The 25,004-nt window shown below is 46.3% G+C and overlaps 1 protein-coding gene across 5 annotated transcripts in view; it reads right to left on the bottom strand.

Moving 5' to 3' along the window:
- Positions 1 to 25,004, bottom strand: part of LOC143218918 (uncharacterized) — a 306,463-nt gene that overhangs the window by 83,137 nt on the left and 198,322 nt on the right. For all 5 annotated transcript variants that reach the window (XR_013011185.1, XM_076444540.1, XM_076444542.1 and 2 more), the window contains one exon: positions 7,906 to 8,044. Coding sequence is in view for 4 of the 5 variants with exons in the window: in XM_076444540.1 (XP_076300655.1) it covers positions 7,906 to 8,044 (139 nt within the window). In the remaining variant the exon portion in view is untranslated. The remainder of the gene's footprint in view (positions 1 to 7,905; positions 8,045 to 25,004) is intronic.

Below are 25,004 nucleotides of genomic sequence, written 5' to 3' on the forward strand. Positions count from 1 at the left end.
GTAAAGGATCCGTCAGCGTTGCCTCGGAGTCGGCCATTATGCGCGGTTTTTGCCAGGAGCCAGCATGCAAAAAGGCAATGCGCTCGTTAGGGGTCGTTTTAAGTTGTTAAAGACGTCGCAAAGCAAAATAGACTCCCGCGGCGAGCGCGCGCGCCCGAGCGGCAGTTACTTTTTACGGTGCTGTGCCGTGTACCGTCATCAAGTCATTGAAATAAGAATTTTTCCGGTAGGGCCATCGGGATAATTGGAAAATAGTCCCTCATTTTCCAATTAGACCGTACCAGTCGGGCTAATTCCGCGTTGCATTAGAAATAACGAGATTATTATCATTAACGGGTCTGATTGGATTAATGGCGGCCACTCGAAGTCGATGCTCGATGTTCGTTCGAATATTTAGCCCGTTCAATCAACGAATTGGTCGAATATGTGCAGAGGCGTCGTTATACTGTTGATAAAATCGAACGAAATAAACAAACAACAAAAAAAAGAAGAAAATTCGAACGAAAAATAATTCAGTTGATTAACGGAAAAAAATCCCCGGGACGAAAACAAAACAGGCGGATGCGCCGCGGCGGTCTTTGTAATAAATCGTGCAATTAATTAGCGAGCCGGTTGGAAAAAGTGAAACGGCTCTAGCAGTAAACAATTGTCCCGTTTAACCGATGAAAATGAATTCCGTGCCGGGCAAATGAAGACCTAAAAACAAATTGGATCCCACTGTCACGCAAGCACCGGACTATGGGGCGGCACCGCACACCCCGGTCCCTTTTTAATCGATAAACAATTATTACGAGGCGTAAGCTCCAATCGGTCGTCATTACTTTGGATTATCGGTTACCGTTAATTGACGCTTGGCGTACGCGCGCTGCACTACGCATCCTGCTTCTGACCGTGCTGCCAAATGGCCGGCGGATGTCACGATGAGGAACAATAAAGGTATCTAAAACGTAATGGAGATGGAAAACGAGGTATAATAATAGCCGTTCGAACTCCACGGACGACGGAGCTCGAACGTCGAAACGTCCTATAAAATGTTTTCGATATCGGCCAATTAATATTGTTCCGCGCTGTGATGAAACATTCGTCGCCGCCGTCGTCAAAACAGTTCTTCGACTTCGGGCTTCGATCTATTATACAGGGTCATCCGTTTTTAAACGGCCAAACGTTAACCAGCTGTAGAGGACTCCACAAATGGAACAACTTTTACCCCTATCACTTTTTTTGTTTCGGCCTTGATTTCCAGATAATTGCAAAAAACCATTATTTTTTGAGTTTACATAAAATTAAATATCTCAGGACTCCAACTATGAATCTTGATGGTTTTTCCTTTGTTTAGTTTAAAATAAGTAGGGGCATCTTTTTTATTAAATAAACTTTTTTTGTATGACCTTCGGATCATGGTTTTTTTTGGCGTGCGGTACACCGCGGAGCCTGAAAGAAATAAGTTGGAAAGTGGCGGTGTGCTTACTATTCCATTAAAAAGTGTTTAGCCGTGTACCGTAGATTTTTCAAAATTATGCAATAATCACCGGTCGGTAATGTGTTAATCAACGATCGACGATTAACTTCATCAATCGATTGATCCAATCGTCGATTTTTCGATGATTTCTGTTTTTAATCGTACACATTAATCAATCAATCATGATTAAGATTTTATTCGATCAATGCCCAACTCTGTCTCACATGTACCTTTTCCTTTCCTACGCCCAAACGAAATTCCCACTTCCTAAAATAATAATTGAAAAACAATTACCTTGTAGGATTTAGGGGGCGGTGGAGGTAGTGAGGGGAGGGGTGTTGAGATAAATTGGATGAACGAGCGGAGGTAAATCCGTCGGATTTATCAAACAGAGGATCCGTTCGTGTCCGTGTAATCCCACTCGTCCCTCGAGCCGTTCTCGCCTGACCTCTTCTCATCACTTTTCGTCGTTGAATCAAAGAATCTTAATGGTAATGCTGTCGATTGGACCATTTACCAGGTTCACGGTCCTCCAATTTTGCCTCGCGAAAGGACAACCGACGCTCTCTCTCTCTCTCCGTCGACTCTCCTCTTCTCCTTCTTCATCTCTTTTTTTTCTGCCTCCTCGACGTGCCGCATCCTCGAAAAGAGAGAGGGAGCCGTACTGATTGGAAGGCTAATCACGCGCTACTCTCCATTACATTAATTAAAACTTAACTCTCAACTTTGCCGGGCTACCATCGGCAGCCTTGTCCTCCTCCAACTTTCCCGTCACTTCCTAGCCCCGACTTTGCTCGTTTTGCCCTCTGTGCCCCCGTACATCGGCGAATGTCAATTTTTCTTCCTCCACCCCCTTCCTATCCCCGCGTTCCTACCATTTGCATATCAACGAGAACGTCAGGCGACACCGTGGTGTCTTTGTATCGAGTTACGAGTGTTGTTCGATTCTACAGCCGTTTGATATTGAGATTTCTCGCCCGACCTCGTCCCACTGTAATGCTGTTAGCAATACCGTTGTCGTACGTCTGCAATTTGGTTTACTTCGCAGCCTCCTAATTTCACTACGACTACAGGCATTCGGGTTTCATCACGCTATCCAGTCCCGTGGACGTTCTTCGAGGTCTCGAGACACTTTTAGAGGACTTGGGAGGACCGGAAAAAAACGCACGGGGCTAAATTTTATGGATCGTTGGAAAGCTACAACTCCAATCATTCAAATCTGTACTATTAGGTGTACAAATAAGTTCGGTGCCTTTTGAGCGGACTTTGATCTTTATTTGTAAAATATGGAATACACGTTACGTTTTGAAGTAATTGTCTAGATCGTTTGCAAGAAATAGAACATAAATTGTATGTTATTTCTTCCCTCAATGATTTTAATAGAGGAAAAATCATATGTATTGACATTTTCAATTTGTAAAATATTCCAAAAGTTATAAATGCATAAAGATCCGCTGTCCAGCAATCACAATTGAATACACAGTTAGGAGCGAAACTAATCACACACACTTTCAATCAGAATAACTACTTGAATTTCTCTGTAAGGCTAGAAGAGTTAGTTTAGTAAATCAATTAGTTTAGTAAAAATCAATTTTTACTATTGTTTATCATACTTTCGACCAAATACATTATAACTCGTAAACCAATGAACCAATTTCAATGACATTTTCGGAGCGTATACAATTTGTACAAGTTGACCGAACACATCTTTGAAATTTTCAAAATTTTAATAAAAATCAATTTTTATTATTGTTTTTCACAATTCCGACCAAATGCATTTTTCCAACGTATTTTTCAGACGTCATTTACTAAACTAATTCTTCTAGCCTTACAGAGAAGTTCAAGTCATTTGGTCCATTAATAAAAGAGTTATTCTGATTTAAAGTGTGCGTGATCAGTGTTAGTCCCAACTGTATGTGTAAAGGCATCGAACTTATTTGTACTAATAGTTCCATTCGCGAGAAAAATATGTAAAAATTGGTATTTAGTGCTTTAACTCCGGCCTGGGCAACTGGTCGAGCGAGAGTCGGATGTTCGTTGTCGCGAAACGTCCGGCAGTCGATATCACCGATGATCTCGGTTGGTCCAGCGTGTCTGCGATCGAGGTGCCGGGGGCGGTATCGCCGGAAGAAGAAGAAGAAATTTCTCTGCGGTTGGTGTTCTCATAGTCGGTCGCAGCTTATCACTGATCGCGGCAGCTTAGGGCGATTCGTGAACAGCGAACGCTTTAAGCTTCGTCACGATAGAGGTGGTTCGGACGAAAAGTAGCGATGTGCGTAGATACTGTCTCCTGGTACGGGAACGAGTGCTCCTTCCGCGAAATTGGATCCGGGCCGCGTAAGTTGTGGATAACGAGTGCTCCGATTTAGAGATTTCGTTGCGGGTCGAGGGAGGAGAAGGGTGGGGGAGGAAGAAGGCGGGCGTGTAGGAAGCGGAATCGATACCCGCCGAAATGTATTCCCTGCGCCAGGACCTCCTGGGAAGAATTCATTTCCTGCTTTGCGCGTAATGTTTGCCGCGCGCCGCCACCGCCGCCGCCACCGCGTCGGGCCGGGCCGTTTTCGCGAACCTGGAAATCACCGAGCTCCGAACGTCGAATTTAGCGGAAGGATTTGTAAATAAACGGGCGGCAACGCAAGCAACCGCCCCCCGCGAACGACAAAGCGAAAGAAAATTCTGTATTGTTTGATCAACGGTGTTTGGACATCTCCGACTGGTTCCGAACATTACGTTCCCATCGCGTTTCACCCCGTACACGAAAATTAAACGGTCCGGAGTACAATTTCATTCGTCCTAATTGCGCACGAAATTTGTATGAAAAATTAGTACACAGTTTCCGCGGGTTCACGATGGAGGGAGAGGATGGGGTACGAATAGGGGCTGTATCCTTCGGGCGAGTGCAAACGGACATTTTCAAACAATGAGAATTGAAACGCGAGGCTTTTGGAAAAAAATCCCCCGGCGCACACGCTCTATCGATAGAATTATTACTCGATTAAAAGCGCGCTCCTACAAAAAAAAAATCGGCTCCGTTTCTCTGCCACGGACGTTTTGTTGTAACTCAATTCTCGAAACCCAATTAATTTTGTTTGAACGGCGCTTTTTCCAATTTAGCTCGGTGGGCCCCCCCACCCCCCATACCGCCGACCGGCCCTGCTCCATTCGAAGCATCGCACTGTGTGCCTTTTACAGGAACTAAGATTGAACTGTGAACCTGTGTGCAACGAGTTTCCGAAGCTCGTGGACGAGAATTCGGAGTCGTCCTACTCCGTCTGGAGGAAATACAATCTTCGAAAAGTAGCTCACGACATTTTCGAACAATTGTCGGTCGTATTTAACATATTGGAATTTCCTGAAAAATAGGCGTACGACAACGAACTTGGGCTCGTTTTGAAGCTCGAAGCTTCTACTTTCCATATCCCTAAGCTACATTTTCTAAAAAAATTTGTTCTTAAATCACGGACCGAAAACTGAACATACTCGATTTTCGAGCATTTTTCAAATTTAGATACCTCTGAGGAATTCGAAAAATTTTTTTCGTGACTGAAAGCAACACAGAGTTGCAGAACGAAGTCTTCGCTTTCCAACGAGACCAGAAACATCGATCTGCGATTTTTTTTTGGCATTTTATATCACTTCGAGTGAAAAGTGTGCACCTAGTGCTGGAATACCTCATTCGTGGGGTCACTGTATCGTGGATAAAACTTTGTCAATGTTCAAACCATCGTAATTTTGTTAAGAAAAATCGCAGAGAGCTGTTTTTTAGCTTATTTGAAAGATTGAAGTCTCCGCTTTCAAACCATCGAAGGTGATTTTCCATACAATTTTTTTACCCCGAGGTACCAACGAAAACGTGAAAATGGTAATTTCTCGAAAATTTGTTAGACTCAAACATCTCTACCGGTCTCAAACAATTTTCCTCGCCACCTGGACCACAGTGGGTCTAAAGCTTGATCTTTTAGCTTTTCGACGAGACCAAAATCATTGATCTACGATTTTTTGTTTTGCCATTTTATGTCACTTCGAGTGAAACGTGTGCACCTAGTGCTGGAATACTTCACTTTGTCGAATTTGTCGATGTCCGAGCCGTTGTAATTTCGTTTAAAAAAATCGTAGGACCACGCGAGACGTGTTTAAACTTTTTTTTTATAGACGTCACGGTAGTATAGGGGAGCTGGTGTATTTCGGGGGTGGCAAATATAGGGGACCGTTCGCGGAAATTCCGGACACGATTTCAATTTTGCCCACACGATAAAAGTTAGTGATCGAATTAGACAGGAATTCGGGTGACGTTCATTCGGCCCGTCTGCAAAAAGTATATCGACAGAGACTACCGTGAAATCGGTCTCGAGAGTGGACTGTACGCAAAAGCGTTTCCACTCTGGCGCAGTCGACTGACGTTTAGCTGCATTCCTGACGTATTAACAGATCGCGTGACAAGTCACGTTAAATAACAAAAAAAAAAAAAAACGAAACGAAATATTGCAGTGAACGCTGGGTCGATTCATCGCGGCGACGGATTATCATCGAGGGTGATTCTGAAACGGGAAGCTGAGCGAAACAAAAGGAATCATCGGCACACAATATATCCATTTTGGCTCGGCCTTATCTCTTTATCTGCAGAGCCATCCTTCGGTCGTTAGACGTTATCTATTTCATGGCAGGAAGCAACGATGCCAGCGGAATAGAATTTTCGTAAAGTGCATAAGATGATCTCCTAACGTCTTCTCATTCTTCTTTACTTGGATATTAAGGTCACTCCGGAATATAAGAATCTCACGAACGAAAGATAAAACGAAACGGAATAAAGGCTCGCTCATCCCGGTCGCGTCTTATCGTTGATTGTACTACTTTCCTCGAATTTCATTCCTCTCGGAATGTTTCACGCGTCAAAGGAACAAATAGACGGCATTTCGATAAATAACGTCCTGCCCTCCACTCTTATTAGCTCGTGAAAATATAACGATACAGAAATACCCTTCAATTATAGCATTCATTTCCTTTAACCATAAAGAGGAATACATTTCCTCAGCTAACATCTTTTTTTTTATCTCCACTATTCAGTCCATATCTCAGCCTAAGGAAACCCCACGAGAAATTATCTCATACAGGGTGAAAGCGGAGACTTCAATCTTTAAAATAAGGTAAAAAACAGCTCTCTGCGATTTTTCTTAACAAAGTTACGATGGTTTGAACATTGACAAAGTTTTATCCAAAATACAGTGAACCCACGAGTGAGGTATTCCAGGACTAGGGTCACACTTTTCAATCGAAGTGACGTATAATGGCAAGAAAAAATCGTAGAACAATGATTTCGGTCTCGTTGGAAAGCTAAAACTTCAATCTTTAGACTCACTGTGGTCCAAGTTACGAGAAAAATTTTTGGAGACCGGTAGAGATGTTTGAGTCTGATAAATTTCCGAAAACTGACCATTTTTACAATTTTGTCCGTATCTTTGAGTACGTGCGAGCTAGAAACGTGCGTCAGCTCATTCCCGCGCGCTTTTTTTTCACGGAATTACGACCATGTAAACATCGCCGACAATTTCTCGAAAGTTCATCCACTTCTCGGAGCCACGATATTCTCTCTAACGGGTTATTCCAACGTGCCAGTGAAAAAATCATCCAGCGGCGACCGGTCGCAGAGATAAAGCGATCAAGACGAGGCAAGCGCTCCCGGTATTTAGATTAAGGACCCGGCAGGTAGAAGAAAGACGGCAAAGTGCGTTGCTCGATCGATTTCCTTTTAACGACGGTGTCGAACGGTGCCGTGACGAGCGATGTCGACAGAAGCCAAGGTTCACTGGGTCAACCATGCTCGGAACCCCGTGTGCAATTATCCGGGATCCCCTCTCGGCAACAGCAGAAATAGAAACTCGCGGAATTGAAAGCTTCAAAGTAACGCGGCCGATTATTTTTCCCTCCTTCATCCAAAACGAATCTCAGTTTCAACTGGGACGCGGGGATTGGGGGGTGGCATTAACTTCCATTATAATATTACACGGGGGTGCGCGATATACAAGCTGCTTCAGGTATCCGCGAGAGTTTGTGCTCTCGTTTCGCGGAAAATCGTCGTTGGTACTGAAAGCTTGCCTTTGCTGGCCCTCACCCCCTCCCGCCGCCCTTGAATTTCAGTGGAAACGTTTTATACGCTACTCTCTGGTTGGCACGTCGCCCCGGGGCACTTTGTCAATGGTAGGAGAGAGGGTGGCAGCACGGTGGAAGGGGCGGCGGAGCGGGGGGGCGCAAGAAAGGAAGGGTGAAGTTAATTAATAAAAGCTCGAACGAAACGACCGATAAGAGTGGGGGGTGTGCGTGCTCGCGCGCGAACGTGTGTGTATGTGTGTGTGTGTGGCTGTCGCTGGATAAAGGGATGAAATACGATCCATGCATCGTTTCATACCGGAGGAAACCGATATTTCACTTGCAATTCAAACGAGACTCACCTGTCCCGTATGAGGTACTTGTCGCCCTTGGAGTCGATGCAGACGCCCTTGCTGGTCATGTTGGACCCGTTCACCGTCACCAGACCCACGTTCCCCGATTGAAACCACCGGCCGTTCCACTCCGCCGGGAACCCGCAGCCTGAAACACACAAGAGACACACACACGCATGTACAAGTTCCGTTGGTTGACGGTGGTAGTGACGATCGTGGTGGTGGTGGTGGTGGTTCGTTGGAAATAGGTGGGGGAATTTTTACATTTTTTTAATCTGCCGGCCAGCGGATCGATAAATAAAAGTGCGGTATATAATCCGTCCGACGGAGAATATTCAAAGCGCGTCGGCGAGTGGGAAACGGTCTGGCGGGGTCACTCGGCCCGTGTAAAGACCGCTCGATCGGCTCTTTTGTCGGCCGAGCGCAAAGTTTCGACGACAGTTCTCTGCTCTGATATTCGTCGTTTTTTGTTCACGGTGACTGGCCCGCATCGATGCTCCACCACCCCCCCCCCTCTCCCCGCCACCGCGTTCTTTGTGTTTACTACTCTTTTACGTCTGTTTTACTCGGTTTTCTTTTTCTTTTTTTTCTTTTAACGAAGACCTGTGGTAATAAGTTGTTGTAACTATAATACGGCCGCCACGCCGATACCTCCGAAACGATTTAATAACGTGTGGCGACCGTGGCGGTGGAGAACGGGTTTAGCGACTGAGTGTGTTCGTGAACGGACGAATTGTGTTTTGTCACAGGGTGAAATGAATTTTTATTTTACTCCTGCTTCCCCCACGGTAAATACGGAACGTTTTTACTTCGCATGAAGATCCGCAGTACACTAATTACTAGACTGAGCATCCTTATGCAAAATAAAAATTGTCTCCATCGATTACAAGGAATAGAAACTATATTGAATGTTGTTTCTTCCCTTAATCATTTTAATAGAGGAGAAATCATGTACTGACATCTTCAATTTTAACAATTTTCCAACAATTTTGAATTTCTTCTACTCGATTTTCCTATAAATGCATAAAGATCCGCATTCTACCAATTACTGACCTAATCGCGGTCCGTCAGGAAACCTCGCGACCTCCACGTGTAAATCGTGCGGGAACGAGGCACGCGTTCGTCCATTCATCAAACGAGGATCTCTCTCTTCGCTGTTAGGGGGCACGGGTTGAGAGTCGTCCTTTCGTTTCGGCCGCAAATCATCTTAATGTACGCGAACCTCAGCTCTCGGCTTCGCGGGCCGGGCCGAGATGGCCCGAGAGTAATAATATTCCCCATCTGCTAGCTCCTCTCGCAATAACCCAGAAGTAATCGCGGAAACAAAAATATGGTATCGAGGAGGGGGTCAGGTACCCGGGGATTACGTACCTGGCCGAGCATATCTCGGAGGGTTCGTCGTCGCCAAGTAATCGTCGCCGGGGATAGGATTCCGGGACGGTGCGGGATTCCGAAACGTTCCGGATTTATTAAATGTAAAATGCTTCCAACAAACAATGCTTAATCGCGACCGTCCCACCCTCGTAATCCTGGCTGCTACAACGTAGAACCCCGGGATATCTCGGAGGGGTGAAATTGACGTTCCACCCCCTTCTTCTCCCCCGCCACGGTTGATAATCCGATCTTTCTGAGGAGATTCCCCATTTTTACAAGCTCGTCTCGGCTCGCCGTTGAGGGCATTCGAAATATTCACTCGGGATTTCCCGAGTCGCGGGGTTGCACGGCTAAGAGAAAACATGGTTTAACAAGAGCCCCCCGGTCCAGGGACGTAGCGCGAACCCCGGAGCCCCTTTCGCAAATTCGTTCCAATTGTTTAAAAGTACGGAAACGGGTCGACAAGGAGAGCTTCTGCTCGCCTCCCGAGGACGGTTGTTCCCGAGCTCAGCGAACCGTGTCGCGTTTCCGTCGACCATTATCGTCATTACTTTATAACGTCGCGGTCTCCACCCCCCCCCCCCCCGTCGCCGCTCTCCGCACACAGCATATATTTTCTTGAGAGCATCTCTCCGTGGCCCAGGGATCGAGCGCGTTCCTCGTACCTCGGATCCCCGGGACGCGGTTCTGAAAAATTTCTTTCCGCATTTACGGAGAACTGTTTCTCCCCTCGTTTCACTTTCAATGCGCCACGGGAACGGATTACTTCTAGCCGTGGTCGCGCGCCACCATTGACAGCGAGGCGGAAGCAAAGCCAGCTCGTGGAAACGGGAAAGATAGCGCCGAATTAGCTTTTCAGGAGAAACGGCCGACTGTGGTCAGTCCCCTCGGGGGCACTTTGTTATTTTTCATTTACTCTCGGAGAGAACAGCACCGGGGAATACCTTCAATTTTACGTACAATGAGTGTACAAGGTATTCGGTACACCTTCGAGAAACGAATAACGTAATCTTGCAAGTACGTATCAGTTTCTGCCGATGATTATTTTCCATTTATTTCGGCAGACGATCATTCCGCTCGGCCGAGCCGCAAACGGTATTCATTTCCAAATGAAAGAACAATGGTCCGTTCGAATTAATCCGCGAGGAAATCCGGGAAAATGCGGGGCTCCTAGGCCCCGCCCCTTTCTTCCCTTCGACCCTAATTATTTTCTCCTTCGGCCCGAGATAAACGGACCGCGCTCGGCTCTTGGGTTCTGCGATATTGGAAAAAAAAAGAAGGAAATCATCGTCTCACGAAGTAATCCGTGATTCCTACCCCCTTCGCGAGCACAACATTGTGGTCGCGCATACAGGGTGTAACAAAATTTAGTTTGAGTTAATTAGAAAATCGATTTCTTGCAAAATCCTGAGGTCGTAGACAAATTTTGAGAAATTTTTCCGCTTTCTGGAGCCAGTTAGAGTTGAAAAGCCCATATTTACTTTAATGTTGAATAACTCGAATAAAAAAAATCGCACGGTATTCAACAACCACGCAAATTACACAGGAAAGATAGCCCTTCCAAATGATATTAACGCGATTTATCCAAAAAATTTGTTGCTCCCCGTGTGATGTTCCAAAGTTGCACGAAATTTTTGTTAACCGTCACTGTTGTCTTCATCTCGCTATAACTTTGTAAAAAACCAACATAGCAAGAATTTGAGACAGACCATCTGAAACTAGAGGTTTCAGGCCTATGATTTCCAAATTGGACAAGTTTGGTCCCCATGGTGAGTAGAATGCGATACAAGCATAAAAAAATTTGACCTTGAAGTTCAAGTTGAACTTTCAAGTTGAAAGTAAATTTTCCACCGATCCGAAGGAGTACAACCATCTGCCAAAACCATGACACTAGATTGTGTTACACCCTGTACATATATGTGCACGACCCTCGTGGCGAAAAGAGAGCAGGGAACGGAGGCCGCGAAGAAGGTAGCCACGATATAATTAGCAGAAATTGGAGTCAAGTCAAAAAGCAAAGTTATGGGGGCGGGAGGCGGGCGAGAGAACGGGGTGGGGTAGTTACGACGGTGCACGGGGGTTGGACCAGCATTTCGCGCTGCTAGCTGCTATAGCTTTGCTTTTTCCTCCGCTGCCGCTAATATAATTACTAATTAATTACTGTTCCCCAAACCAGCCCTGAGTCAACCTCTCACCGCTTTCGGCGCGGTAGCTTAAAAGGACACTGCGCGAACAGGCCGGGCCACCGAGCTAAGGATAATTCCTCCCACCATCCGGGGGAAAAGTAATGCCTTTCGTTTTAATAACGTTGCTCGTACGTGGCCGCCGAGAACCCGAGCCAATGGGAACAACTTTTCACTCGCGCGACCCCGCGATGCACCTGCGTTCGATGCTCGCTCGTAATTGTCTCGCTTACCCCTCGAGGCGGATGCGACACGCTGGCTAAAAAATAACTGAAGACTCCTTTCACTGTGAAATAGCTCGCGCAGTCCACGAAAGGAAACACAGAGATCTCTCGACACTTAAAAATTTTCATTTATTTAACATATGAAGATATCTTGCTTTAAAGAATTATTTGAAATCGTTACCGTCGTGTTCGTGATGTTTTCCTGATTAAAATGAGCCCAAACACGACGCAGTTTGGATTATATTTGGATAGACCAATATAATTTGGAAAATTAAGGTTTCCTTGAATCGTGATTTACGCAAATAATTGGGATCCGAACTGTGTCATGTTGGGACTCGTTTTAATCGGGAAAGCGTCGCCAACACGTTAGTAAACTTTTCACATAAAAATGATTAAAAACACACCAGAAGTAATTTGGAAAATCAATTTTGTAGTCGCGCCTTAATCGTCTTAGAACGCGTAATGCACAAAGTTTCCGAGCATCCTAAACACCCATTAACATTTGCTGGAGCCGTGTTCGTTAGGTCTGCGTTAGATCTAAATCAGTAACTGCTTCCGCCAGTATACCGAGCGTAGATTAGGCTCGCGTTAGCGCAACCCACAAGTTCAACTTAGGCGCGAGCAACGTTCAGCCAGGATCAGGCAGGGTCCGCATCGTGTTCACGTTAGTAAAAAATCCAAATTAATTGTACCGCAGACAATAGACCGCTTTCCCACAGGTAGAACGCATTCAATTCGAGCTGTATTGTTCGAATTGAAGTGGCCGCGCGTAATTGATCAATGCTAGAGCGAATGTTGCCGCAAAGTAGCCTTCCCGGTTTCATGCATTCATGCCGTCGTCGGTGCCGGGCCGGGCAAACAAAAAATCAATAGGCCATAAATAAATGATTACCGGGCAATTACATCCGGGCCAGCGAATGAAACAGCTGTCAACCCCCACCGTCCATTAACGACTCCAATTTCCGGGAACGAATGACCGTATCACGTGACGAAAATTACCGACTTCGTCCCAATATCTTTCGGGGTCTACCTCAGCCATTTCGAGAGCCCCATCGCGTCGGTGAGGCTGAATGAATCACACGGTTTGCCTACGATTTTACGAGACCTCGGGGATCAGCAATTACGGAACGGAGCCCGGTGTATCCGGAACGAGCCGAGGGGACGTGTTTCCTAAAAACTGCCGAGCAAACATTAATGGTCTTGCACGTGTCGCGAGCCCGGCTGGAGAGATCGCGCCGCAGGGAGACCATTTCCCAGAAAATAAAAGCGGATTAGGGAGGAAGATATAGGGAGAGACAGCTCCTCGAAGATGATGCCACCTTCGACCAACCAGTTCAGCGGCTCCCGACAATGTCTCTGACAGATTCGAGAGCTGACATTGTTCTTTTCCGACGTCGTTATATTATTTCTCCCACACGCTTTCCATTAAAAATGCAACCCCGTACGACTTTTTTCTTCGACACCAGGTCACAGAGGTTCAAACTAAATCAAAAGCAGACAGCGCTGACACTCCCAGTTCAAGATTAGTGTGCTCTCATCCAGACGAGATTTAGGCACGGCAGAATGGCGGAGTATAAACGCGGGGGCACAGGATTCGGGCATCGCAGATCCGACTTTTGCCTAACGGATAGCGCGGCGGGGTAGGTATCGCCGGCATAGAGCGGCGTGGCGCAGCGGACCAGTCGATTTTCCGAACTTTTTCAATCTACCCTTCATCCTGTCGAATATTAAAACACGTCAAGTCCGCAGCTCCCCGTAAATCACGTTCCCGTCGGTCTGCGCGAGGAGCAACAAAGCCGGCCCCCGACGAAGATTTCGGCCGCCAGACGAATCAATCGCTCGTCAGAGCCATTAAAAAATGGATTATCGAAGAGCGAAATTACCAATTTCCACTTAGCCCCGGGAATTATTGAAAAAGCTCGGACCACGCATCGATGGTTTCCTGGTTAAGGCTCCATTTAGCCTAGTCCACCCCCCTGTCTCTCTCTCTCTCTCCCTAGCGACGGTTAATTTGATTTTTATGTATACCCTGAGCCTTACACGTTCCAATAGCGTCTCCTCCACCTTGCTGAGAATGATTGGGTTTCAGAGGTTGGCAGGGGGAGCGGCGGTGGTGGGGTAGTATAACTTGATTAAAATAATCTATCACCCGAACAGTGACAAGGATGATTGGCTATCCGAGTTAAATATGATGGAGCGGCCACTTTTCCATACGCACACACCTAGCCACGCCTATGTCCGCGCGTCTCTGTCAACCCCTTTTCCTAGCCCCGGCGGCTCACAGTCGATTTCATGCGCCCTCTCGCTCTCTGTCGCGCGTCTCCCAGTATCGACAGAGGCAAATTGATTGGTAATATGTGGTCACTGGCCGTCCGCCTATCTCCGTGACATTTACCAACGGAAATGCCTCGTTTTTCCGATATCCGAGCCCGAAAGAGCCGTTGAAAGGGCTTTTACTGGAGGAAATGAATATTACACCGGTAGGTACCGTAACCGGGCACCAGGATCAGGTAATATTACAGTCACAGGGGTTGCATGGACGCGAGTGGAAGTCAACAAGGTTGGGTCGATCCCCAGCCTAATACGTGCCTCGGCAAATGTGTCGTATGAGATTCGGATCGCGGCCTCGCGATCTATGCGACGTCCCGCGAGCGATCCCGCTTCTTCTTCCACACGCCGTTCGCCGACCAATGATGAATGCAACGGGGATCCTTCACGTCTTCCTACCACTCGCACAGCAGCCTCTAACGATGCGCAAGACAGATAACATTTTGGATAATTACCCTGCTGCATGAAATTAAAGCATCGTCACATTCCCGTGGGACATTTTTCATTCAAACCGCCCTAAAACGGGAACGGGAGGTCGTGGGTCAATGTTCCTGCTCTCATTCGAAAGCGGAAACTTTAGTCTTCCAACTCCATGTAGTCTCAGTCCCAGGAAACACTTTTTGAATACTCTAGGGATATTTTAATTTGGAAGACTGTCGAAGAATGGCCATTTTTACGTTTTCGTTGGTATCTCGGGGTAAAAAAATTATATGGAAAATCACCTTCGATGGTTTGAAAGCGGAGACTTCAAGCTTTAAAATAAGCTAAAAAACATCTTTCTGCGATTTTTTTAAACAAAGTTACGATGGTTTGAACATTAACAAAGTTTAATCGACGATATAGTGAACCCACGAGTGAGGTATTCCAGGACTAGGGGCACACTTTTCACTCAAAGTGATGCAATATGGCAAGAAAAAATCATAGATCAATATTTTTGGTCTCGTTGGAAAGCTAAAAGATCAAGCTTTGGACTCACTGTGGTCCAGGTCGCGAGGAAAATTTTTTGAGACCAGTAGAGATGTTTGTGTCTGACAAATTTCCGAAAAATGGCCATTTTTATCATTTCGTCTATATCTTGGAGTACGAAAGAGCTATAAAAATGTCCTCAACGGGGTTCGAAAGCGGAAGCTTCGCCCTTTAAGACGAGCCTAGATAGACCACTGTGCGATATGTTTCCCGGAAGTTGTAGAAGTAGAAAAATGGACAATCTGTTGAATCGCGGGATACTTTAATTCCGGGGAGCAGAGTGTGCACGAGCGAGCTGTTTAATTGCTGCGATCATTCGGCGAGCATTATCTCGCGTCTGGTTGTCCGAAGTGGAATTTATTCTCGCGTCGGCGTTAAATTCTTCGCCGTAACAAGCAACACGAAATAAGTGTTTCCACCTTAACTCTTCCTCAACAAGTAGGTGGGCGTGGTTTCCGGGCTGTACGTACGAGTGACTAGCAGAATCGGGTAGGTGGTTTCGCTTGTGTATTTAATTTCCGACGAAACGAATCGGATCGGTAGCCGGCGGGAGTGGATCGGGAAGAAAGAGAGGGAGAGGAGAGGCGAGGGACGAGAGCGTGGGTGGTAGGGTGGAAGAAGAGACGAGGGAGAGAGCGGAAGAAAAAGTTGCACAATCGCTTTCGAGAGCTTCGAATCCACCCTCTCTCGCAACAGCTTTCAGCATTGGTTATTCACGTGTATACGTTTCTCTATCTCAATTTATAATGCGGCGAGCGTGCACTCGCGATTCGGACGGGATCTCCGCGAGCGGAAAATGGTTTTTCCCGAGGAGAGAGCCCGAGACGCGGTGTAGACTCGCACTCGTTTTGACGAATCGATCGGCGCGGTTGCGATGAAATTTGTATTCCTTCGCGAGATGCGTTTTATTCGAACGCTCGGTTGACGGCCGCTTCTTCTCGCTCCTCCCACCGACGACATTCACCTGGCAAATGAAACCGGCGAACAGATTATAAACACGCGCCCAACCGCTTCAGCAATCAGCCCTTCCATTGTTGCAAATGATAATCCTCCATTCAATTTCAATTTTAATTTCAACACTAAACCTACCACTGTCGGTCAATCGACCGGTTTTATATTTTTCATTTAACAATAGATTCTTTTATCCGACCATATATTGGGATCAAAATTACACCAAATCTAAAGAAGTAGAGCCTCGTCATTTTTACAAGCCCAAACGGTTTAATCGCTTTTAGTGCTCGGCAAGTTCAGTATTAAAAATATTTAGAAATGTTGCACATTACTTGCAACATTAATAACGATTATTCCGTCGACATCCAACCCTGTTCTACGCATTAACCTTCTTGCTGAACACAGAAGGAATATTGTCAAAAGAATTCGAAATGAGGTGCACAGTTGAAAAAATGGTTTTTTTTCAGCGAACCCAGAGATGTCTGGAGATAAAACCGTAGCGCGATACGGTGCATCACCGAGTGTTCCACCTCGGTTGCACAAAGACCCGTGGTTCTACTCTGGTGTAGAATGAAAAGGGAGGAAAGGACGTTTTATCTGCGGAGCAAAAAGTCTGTTGGAATCTCAAAATGGTTGGGAGAATGATGAATGACGAGCTAGATCATTAGCTAATCGCAAGTTCTCGTAACGCGGATTCCGCGCGGAGCCAGTGCCAATATCGGAGCACGCGGATCTCGGGGAGAACGGGGAGAACGGGGTATAATATGAGTGACAGCGTCTGATACAGATATATAGGAATTAGGGGCCATCTCGGAATCCGATCAGCGATCAGACGTACCAAAGATGTACGTGCCTGCCAATCACTTCTCGGAGATGCTCGTGACAATGTTCGAACTCGGTTGAGCCCTTTATCCGTGCTGGATTACGTTCGATCGATATATGGTAATCAATTAGAACAGTTTTCGTTACTGGGACGCCCTTACTCTCGTGAAAACAAACCGAAGTGTACAGGGTCGAATAAATTTTCTTGTGACTCGAACGAGTATGAATTTGATGAATTTTTCGGAAATTTGTCAGACTCGAACATCTTTACCGGTCTCAAAAAATTTTCCTCGCGACCTGGACCACAGTGGCTCGAAAGCTTGATCTTTTAGCTTTCCAACGAGACCGAAAACATTGATCCACGATTTTTTGTTGCCATTTTACGTCACTTTGAGTGAAAAGTGTGCCCCTAGTCCTGGAATGCCTCACTCGTGGGTCCACTGTATCCTGGATAAAACTTTGTCAATCTTCAAACGATCGAAACTTTGTTAAAAGAAATCGCAGAGAGATGTTTCTTACCGCATTTGAAGCTTCATTTCTCCAGGAAGACTGAAAAAAGTAATCTACGATTTTTTTTCACTGTTTTATTGCACTTCGAGTGGGCCCACTAATTTAATGAAGTATTAAAAGCGAACTCCGTCAAAAATTATGCAGATTGGACTAGAGCAAGGTATATAACGAAACAGGAGTTGATTCTACATTAAACAACGGATCGAAAATGTAGAGAAACTTTTTTTGTAGAACAGTTCGTGTCCGAGATAATCGACTGGGAACGTGTCCAATTACCAGCAAGTAGAAACGGCCAGCCAGGTTCGGACAAATTTTCGCCTTCCACTTCGGCCGTGTTAAAATATTCCATTCTACAGACCAGTGGATTACCACTGGTGCAACACCTGTCCAAGCCGGGTGTGCCTCGGTCGGATTGCAAAACTTTGGGAAAAGTAAAAACACTTTTCAATTAACCCTCGGTCGCTTCGAATTTCCATGGGAATCGAATCAGCGCAAATAGGAATCCAGAAAACAACGGCGTAGCGCGAAGTGTGTCCGTGTAACGTGTCCGAAGTGCTGAAAAATTAAAACGAATTCCGGCGCCGATCGGAGCTGCCGCCGCGCCGTCACCGAGCGCCGCTCCCGACGTGCGTCGGTCGCATAAAAGGATCAGAATGAAACCCCGAGCAATTAGCAGGCTATCACAAACAAATAGCGCAACAAATGGAGCAAATTTCTGCGCAGACACACGGGGACCGGCTCGCAAAATAGCCGCACGCTCGCGTTCCGCTATTAATTAAAATGCGTTCCGCGTAGAAAACCAGAATGCCGCCCTTTGACAAATAATATTTGAGCTCGGCGGGAGAGCACGACCGGGGCATGCGGCCGGTTCATTAAAACCGCCGTCACTTAATATCAATATGCGAAAGTTTATTAAACTTAAATCAAATAACATGGTCAGCCGGTCTGCGAAAAATGAGAATGGTTCATTATTTTCCGTTCTCTCTGTCGATTGTGCCGCGGCTCTAAACAGAACCCCCCAAACCACAACGAACCACCCCGAAACCACCCCCTGAACGTGCGTGCCGAGTCGGCGAGTATTAATAAGGCTTTAGGCGATTTTCGTTTCATCCTCCGCCATATTGTGCGGCCGAAATGTTTTTTTCCGTCCTCCTCCACAACTGCTCCTCCTATCGGTAGCCTAACCCCATCCCCGAAAAGATACGGTGAATTGTAAAGAAGAAGGGTGGGGCATTTTCAATATCTGCTGTATTTCCGCTACCGTCGTTTCCACCCCTCTGGATATCTAGCAGGGGTAACATTGTACGCACCCCGTCACTACATTTTAATATTTCAGGATTCGATGATACCCCCACCTCTCCAATCCCTTCAAACCACCCTCCACCACCAACGCAGATGTGCTCAACCCGTAACCGATCGGCGGCTACTCGCGAATCCGATTCCCGTGCATTTTAATGAGATTAATTGGGCTCTCTAATGGGAGCCGCTTCCGAAGGCTATTGGGATATGAGGATAGAGCTCTGAGAGTCGTGACGTGGAATCGAGGTTTGCTGTGTGGCCCACTAGATCTGAATTAGGTTTCGGTTAGATCCGAGATAGGCCATAAGCTCGAGATGGACATGGGTCTAACTAGCCACGACATAGGCCTGCTTTGGGGTATGAACGAGGCTCAGCTTGGTTTAATGTGCTTCGTATTGATTTGGGCTAAGTCACCCCCACAGACGAAATACAGTAAAAATATTCATTTTACAGAAATGTTTTGAACTCAAACATCTCTACCGGTTTCAAAAAATTTTTCTCGTAACTCGGACCACAGTGAATCTAAAGATCCAAGTTTTAGCTTTCCAACGAGACCGAAAACATTGATCTACGATTTTTTGTTGCCATTTTACGTCACTTTGATTGAAAAGTGTGCCCCTAGTCCTGGGGTACCTCACTCGTGGGGTCACTGTATCCTGGATAAAACTTTGTCAATGTTCAAACCATCGTAACTTTGTTGAAAAAAATCGCAGAGATCTGTTTTGTAGCTTATTTTAAAGCTTGAAGTCTCCGCTTTAAATATCTCGGAGATATATTTCTGTAAAAAATTTTTGCCCTGAAATACGGACCGAAAATTCAACCTCTTATTTCACTGAACTTCGAGGAAGATACCTAGCCTAGCAACAGTTTGGGTGTGTTTATTTCTTGATGGCAGTGATTCTGCGCCGTGCAGTGATAGAGAAATACTATCGCAGACCTAGCTGGGAGGTGAAATGATTCCGTAGTGTTGTTATAGCACCCGTGAGACCAATAACAAATTGGAAGCGCAGCCAATGATCTTCCTCTTTCTGTAAATAAAGGCGAGCCGGGGGAATTAATTTCGCCTTGCCGGCCACGCGGCGCGTTCCACCGCTTTGATAATTCCCTTTGATAGGATCCATTGTGATTCGTATCGCAACCGTTCACGTCGAAACGGGGGACAGCGGAATTTCCAAAACCGTCGACGAATTAACGACCAATGCGATTACCGTTCGGCTACAATGTTGCCTCCGAGCTTCATAGTTGCCACGCCATCGCAGGAAATTACGTAATTCCGTCTCCTACATGGCCCCATGGTTTTACCAACTGCCGGAAGGAAGTGCTCATCATAGATCCCTCATGTTACAAAGTCAAAATTTCCTTTTTTACAGTTGGTCCTCCTATGACACGGTTGAGGTAATCTTTCGGAATTTTTTTCACAAAAAGTATCAGAGATTACAGAACCAAACTCGGCACGTTTGTTAACCAACATTCGAGGAATATGCTCAAATTTTTTTAAGCAACAGTGATAATTATCTTGAAAGTCACAGCGGTATTGGCGACAGCATTTTTAGGAAACATATCTAAGTCTAGGTCTACGTCATATTCTTTTTCTTTTAATTGAAACCAGTTTTATCATGATGGGCCAATATTAGGACGCTAAGCTTCAAGAAAATGCGAAACCGTAGAAGCCGATTTTTACAAACCATCAAACCGGGGGCAGACCACTTAACCCGATCGAGCACGCGTTATCAGAATTTCAATTTTCTGGGTCACCGGGATGGTCCGAAGTTGCCCGATCCGAAATTAATACTTTACACGTCGATGGAGCCTCGTTCGAAACGAACTCGGGAAAGTTGAAATTAATGATCTGTGCAAATTGGCTGCGGCGTTGCCGGTGTTTCCGGTTGCCAAAGGGTGCTAGGGAAAAAAGACTTCCGAAACTGAACGCATTCATCTATACGATTTTACATTCCGAAACCGAATAATCGAGAATCCAGACCAAAGGAACGGAAACATCAATGCCTTTTAATAAAACACATACGGAGCGACGAGTATACGTGCAATTTTTTTCTCAATGTAATTATTAACGTTATAAAGTATGGAAAATGAGTGCTCTCGGCAATCTGTATTTATTTCGCAGCAGCCGGCGGGGTCCATTAAAAGTGTGTGCTATCCGTCATTAACATAATGCGGGCTAATTAAAACGATATAATAGCAGCGCAAGGGCAGAAAACGAAATTTCGTTCGATTATTATAAAGCGACCCTTCGAGGAGCTTTGATTAAAATGAGCGCAGTGCGACGCGGGTGAAATAACAGTGATTATCAGTCGCTTTAGGAGCAGAATGATCCGGCGTCGATTGGATCGATCGACGCAAAAATTCAGCGGGCGGTGCAGAGGGTGGCGAGGAGACAGAGGATCGAGGGCCGGGATAGACGCATCAAATCAACGCTAATCCCGAATTAATTAAACAACAAAGTACCCGGGTGGAAGCGGAGGAACGCCCGCGGAAATTGTCCGCGAAAGAAAGTTCCCCGGTATCTAGCCCCCGGAGTTTATAATTAACCCGGCGTCTCCGATCCGTCAGATTTATCGGCAAAGAATCCCCGGTGCTCGCGGAGTTTGAGTTACACTGGCGGCGGTCGTTATAAAGTTCCAGGTAAAGGCGTGGGAGAGAAATTCGGAAAGGGAAAGGACGGATAGCAGAGAGAGAGAAAGAGAAAGAGAGAGAGATAGGGCTCCTCTGCTCTCGGCGTATCCCGACACCCACGCACCCTCGAGTTTATAATGCACCCCTACCCCCATAACTGTATATTTCACGGATTCACCGACTAACGCGGCCAGAGAATCCTGCCGGCGTATTCAAATGCCTCCTCCTCCTCCTCACCACTCCTGCTCGCTACTCCTGCGCTCGTGTTGCTTCTCTCCTCTTCCCACTTCTCCGGCCAGAGCACCACCCACCGGTTTCTCGAATTGTGCGTTGAAACGTGAATTATACGCGCCTCGTGTGATGCTTCGAACCGAGATTTCCGGCGAATTCCACGCGAATCTTCGTCGGACCGGTACGCGAGAACGCGTGCCTTGGCGGTTAGGCGATAGTAATATCGCATTGCGCTTTCGTTCGGCCATCCCCGGGGAGAACCCGAGCATTCCGAATACCCCGGTGAATTTTTCCAATGGACAGCCGCTTATGAACACCTCAAACGGATCCGAGGGGCTTGGTCGGCACAGGTTCCAGCGGATCCTCTGCGATTTATTCGAGTCTGATACATTCCTCCTTAAACTGGACGGGTTTTATTGCGAAGCTGCGTGGCGGATACAACGGGGCCCAGATATTGGTCCGCAGAAAGGTCCAAGGTAGAGTCCCAAAGGGGTCTGTTGGAATATAAGCTTTTCATACTCTATGCCCAGTGCTCTTTTTGCAAAGCGGAAAATAAACTATATCTCTTTTATTATTAACTACTTTAACTACCCGCGCCCTGAATTTTCACGTAACTACCCGCCCGGTGTATTCAGTACACCACACGTATCACTGTGTGACTGATTACTGTGCGGAGCACGAGAGAAAACTAGCGGGCAGGGAAGGGGTTAAAAAGATTGCCTTTGCGTTCCGATTGCCCCGTTCCCCTCCCGCTAGTTTTCTGTCGTGCTCTGAACAGTACATATATTATTGTATTGGTGTACTTTTTACACACCAGCGCGGGGGTAGTTAAAGGTTAAAATATAGTCGCGTGTTATTTTCAATAGGGTCCAACCTAGCTCCACAATGATGTCGAGCCTGGATCGAGAACTCGGCCAAACTAAATTTCAGCGAGAAATTTCAGCGAGACGAGAACGAAACGGCCAGCGTTCGTCAATCGTCTCTTAAGAGGTTCGATCGAGTCTGTCCTCGAACAGACTTAAAACTATCGCTTCTCTTCTCGGCCGGTCTCCCGGGTGTTCGCACGTACGGCGGCATCAGGCGTTGTTTATTGACGTCCAGTTTCGTGCCATTAACCAGGTTTGCAGACTGCGAGACCCGGTAGCCGGGGCATCGATACATTCGCACCCCTGTCGGAGTATATTTGATCGCGGAGGGCTCCGACGAGGTCCCCTAAATCGGAATATGCCGACGAGTCGCGACGGAGCACGCTTCCCAATTCGTATTTCACCATGTTCACGGCTTTTCTCGCCATCCTCCGGTATATTCCACCCACGCAGCGATATTCTCTCGCTTCCCCCACCTCCCCTGTGCTCTCTCTCTCTCTCTCTCTCTCTCTCTCTCTCTCTATCAGTCCCCAGACTCGCCTTTCTCTCGTAGGTCCAGGGTTTCGCCGCGTCCTCGACCGGTTTCTGTTCTCATCCAGCCACCCACTCTCATCCCTACCCCACAACCACCCTTTGCGATGTTTACGAAAGGTTTTACGATGTTTGCCGTCCGCGCGGGCCCTTATTGTTATTTATAACCACGGCCGTGCCCCGTGGCGAGGCGCTAATACGTTCGGCTTAATGAAAGTTGCGGATGGATTGCCAAGAGAGAGAGAGCCGACGGGACGTATTATGTCGGGAAATCACGTTCTCGGTGTTTGAACGTTCGGTTATCGGGTCTGAGACCGGCCTGCAGGGTACACACCACCGCGCCCCGTGCTTTGTTTGAGATAAAACAGAAGATCGTGATCGTCCTGCTGTTTTTTCTTTTTCGAATCGATATAGTGTATAGTGTCCGTCCGGTTCGTTTCGTTTCCTTTCGTTTGCTACCTGCGAAGAAGGATTTCCCCGAGAGTTTGGGCACTTGGCCAGAAGATTAATAGCGAGATTGAATGATTCAGACCAGCGAGACTGGGAAAGCAAAGAGTGGAAAGGATTTGGAGATTAGACGGTCTTAGGTCCCACTCGGTTCACATTCATGATCATGTCTAATACTTAGTATTCGTTATTTAATTTTTAAGGTGATTTTTTGAGATCAATCGATTGATTCAGGTTCGTATGAAGGAAACTGTGTTGTCGATCGATAACAAGTAGTATGACTCGATTGATTTTCAAACGGAGAGTACTTCGCCGAACAGTTTCGCGCGTGTCTGTGTGTGCTGGGAACAGTTGCGAAATTATCTGATTCCGTGTTGCGATAAAGTACAAGAGAGGAGTTGCGTGCGTGCAGCTGCAGAGGATTAGATGCAGTTCCCGGGGAACTTGTCGAAGGTGTTACCGCTTCCGGTGGTCTTAGCGATTTTTCCCTCCGAAAGTGTCTGTAATTAATTCCCCGTGCGTACTCCCCGACAGTTTCGTTGATCTTTAAATTACTCCAACTTCGAACTAATTCTTGCGCCACTGCCTAATCGATTCCTGACGGGGAGCGTTCAGCCGGACACGATCTTTCTGCTCTAACACCTGCCTCGTTCCCAAACTGATATCATTCGGTAATTCGACGAAATAAGGTGTTACTCGTCACACGAGAATTTCGTTTTAATTATGTTCTTCTCTTTTGGAGGTCGAGTGTAATCTCAAGCTTAATTTTGGTGGGGAATCGTCAGTGCAGTAGGACCTCGATTAACCGGATCCCGATTATAAACAAATACGCGATTAAATATGATTATTAGACTGCGGATTTTATGCATTTATGACAAAAATGACCACGTGCAATGTAAAGCAGTGGACGAATTACGAAGATTTAAGGACATCAGTGCAAATATTTTTTATTTTGCATAAAGATCTGCGGTCTAATGATTATATTACGAAGGGAAATAAATTTTCGAAGGTAAAGAATTTATTTTGAAATATCATTTAGACTGCGGATTTTAAAATGGACACGTAAAATTGAAAGCAGTGGACGAGTAGAGAAAATTCAACGACATCGGTGTATTCATTTGAGCTTGAAAAGACAATTAAAAGAAGAAAGAAATTTCTACTTGGCTACCTGTGTCTTGCAATCAATGTAAACATGTTTTATTTTGCGTAAAGATTCCGCAGTCTAATAATATGCATTTTATTTCCTCGCGTCTCGATTATCCGTCGGGCCCTAATTTATCCGGGCCGTTTGTCTCCCGATCAAGCCGGTTAATCGAGGTCCTGCTGTATCAGAAACACTTTAAAAATCTCGCGAGACAGAAACAGGCAATCAAGAGTATTTACCTAGTCTAGCTGAACCGTGGCGTAAACCGGCAGCGTGTAGAGTTCCCGCGGCGTCCTTTTGGCGATTCTCAGCGTACGACAATCATTCGATTGTCTCCGGGTGATTCGGGCCCCCACGTCGCTCATATTTACTGCTATCTAATCGATAATCCCGACGGTGTTTCCGGTTTCTATTCGCCGGTCGCGCGAACCACGGTAAACAGACCGTGCGTGTGTTTGTTCGCCGCGTATGCATGTATGTGCATACCGGCCGCACAACATAAATTACCAGAATAGTCGATACTCTTTACGAGCGGCGCGCACCGGCGCATACACGATAAAGAGGGCAACATAGTTATCTTCGCGGTCTGATGAAACCGGTA

The sequence above is a fragment of the Lasioglossum baleicum genome, chromosome 20, assembly GCF_051020765.1.
Source record: "Lasioglossum baleicum chromosome 20, iyLasBale1, whole genome shotgun sequence".
NCBI classification, from domain to species: domain Eukaryota; kingdom Metazoa; phylum Arthropoda; class Insecta; order Hymenoptera; family Halictidae; genus Lasioglossum; species Lasioglossum baleicum.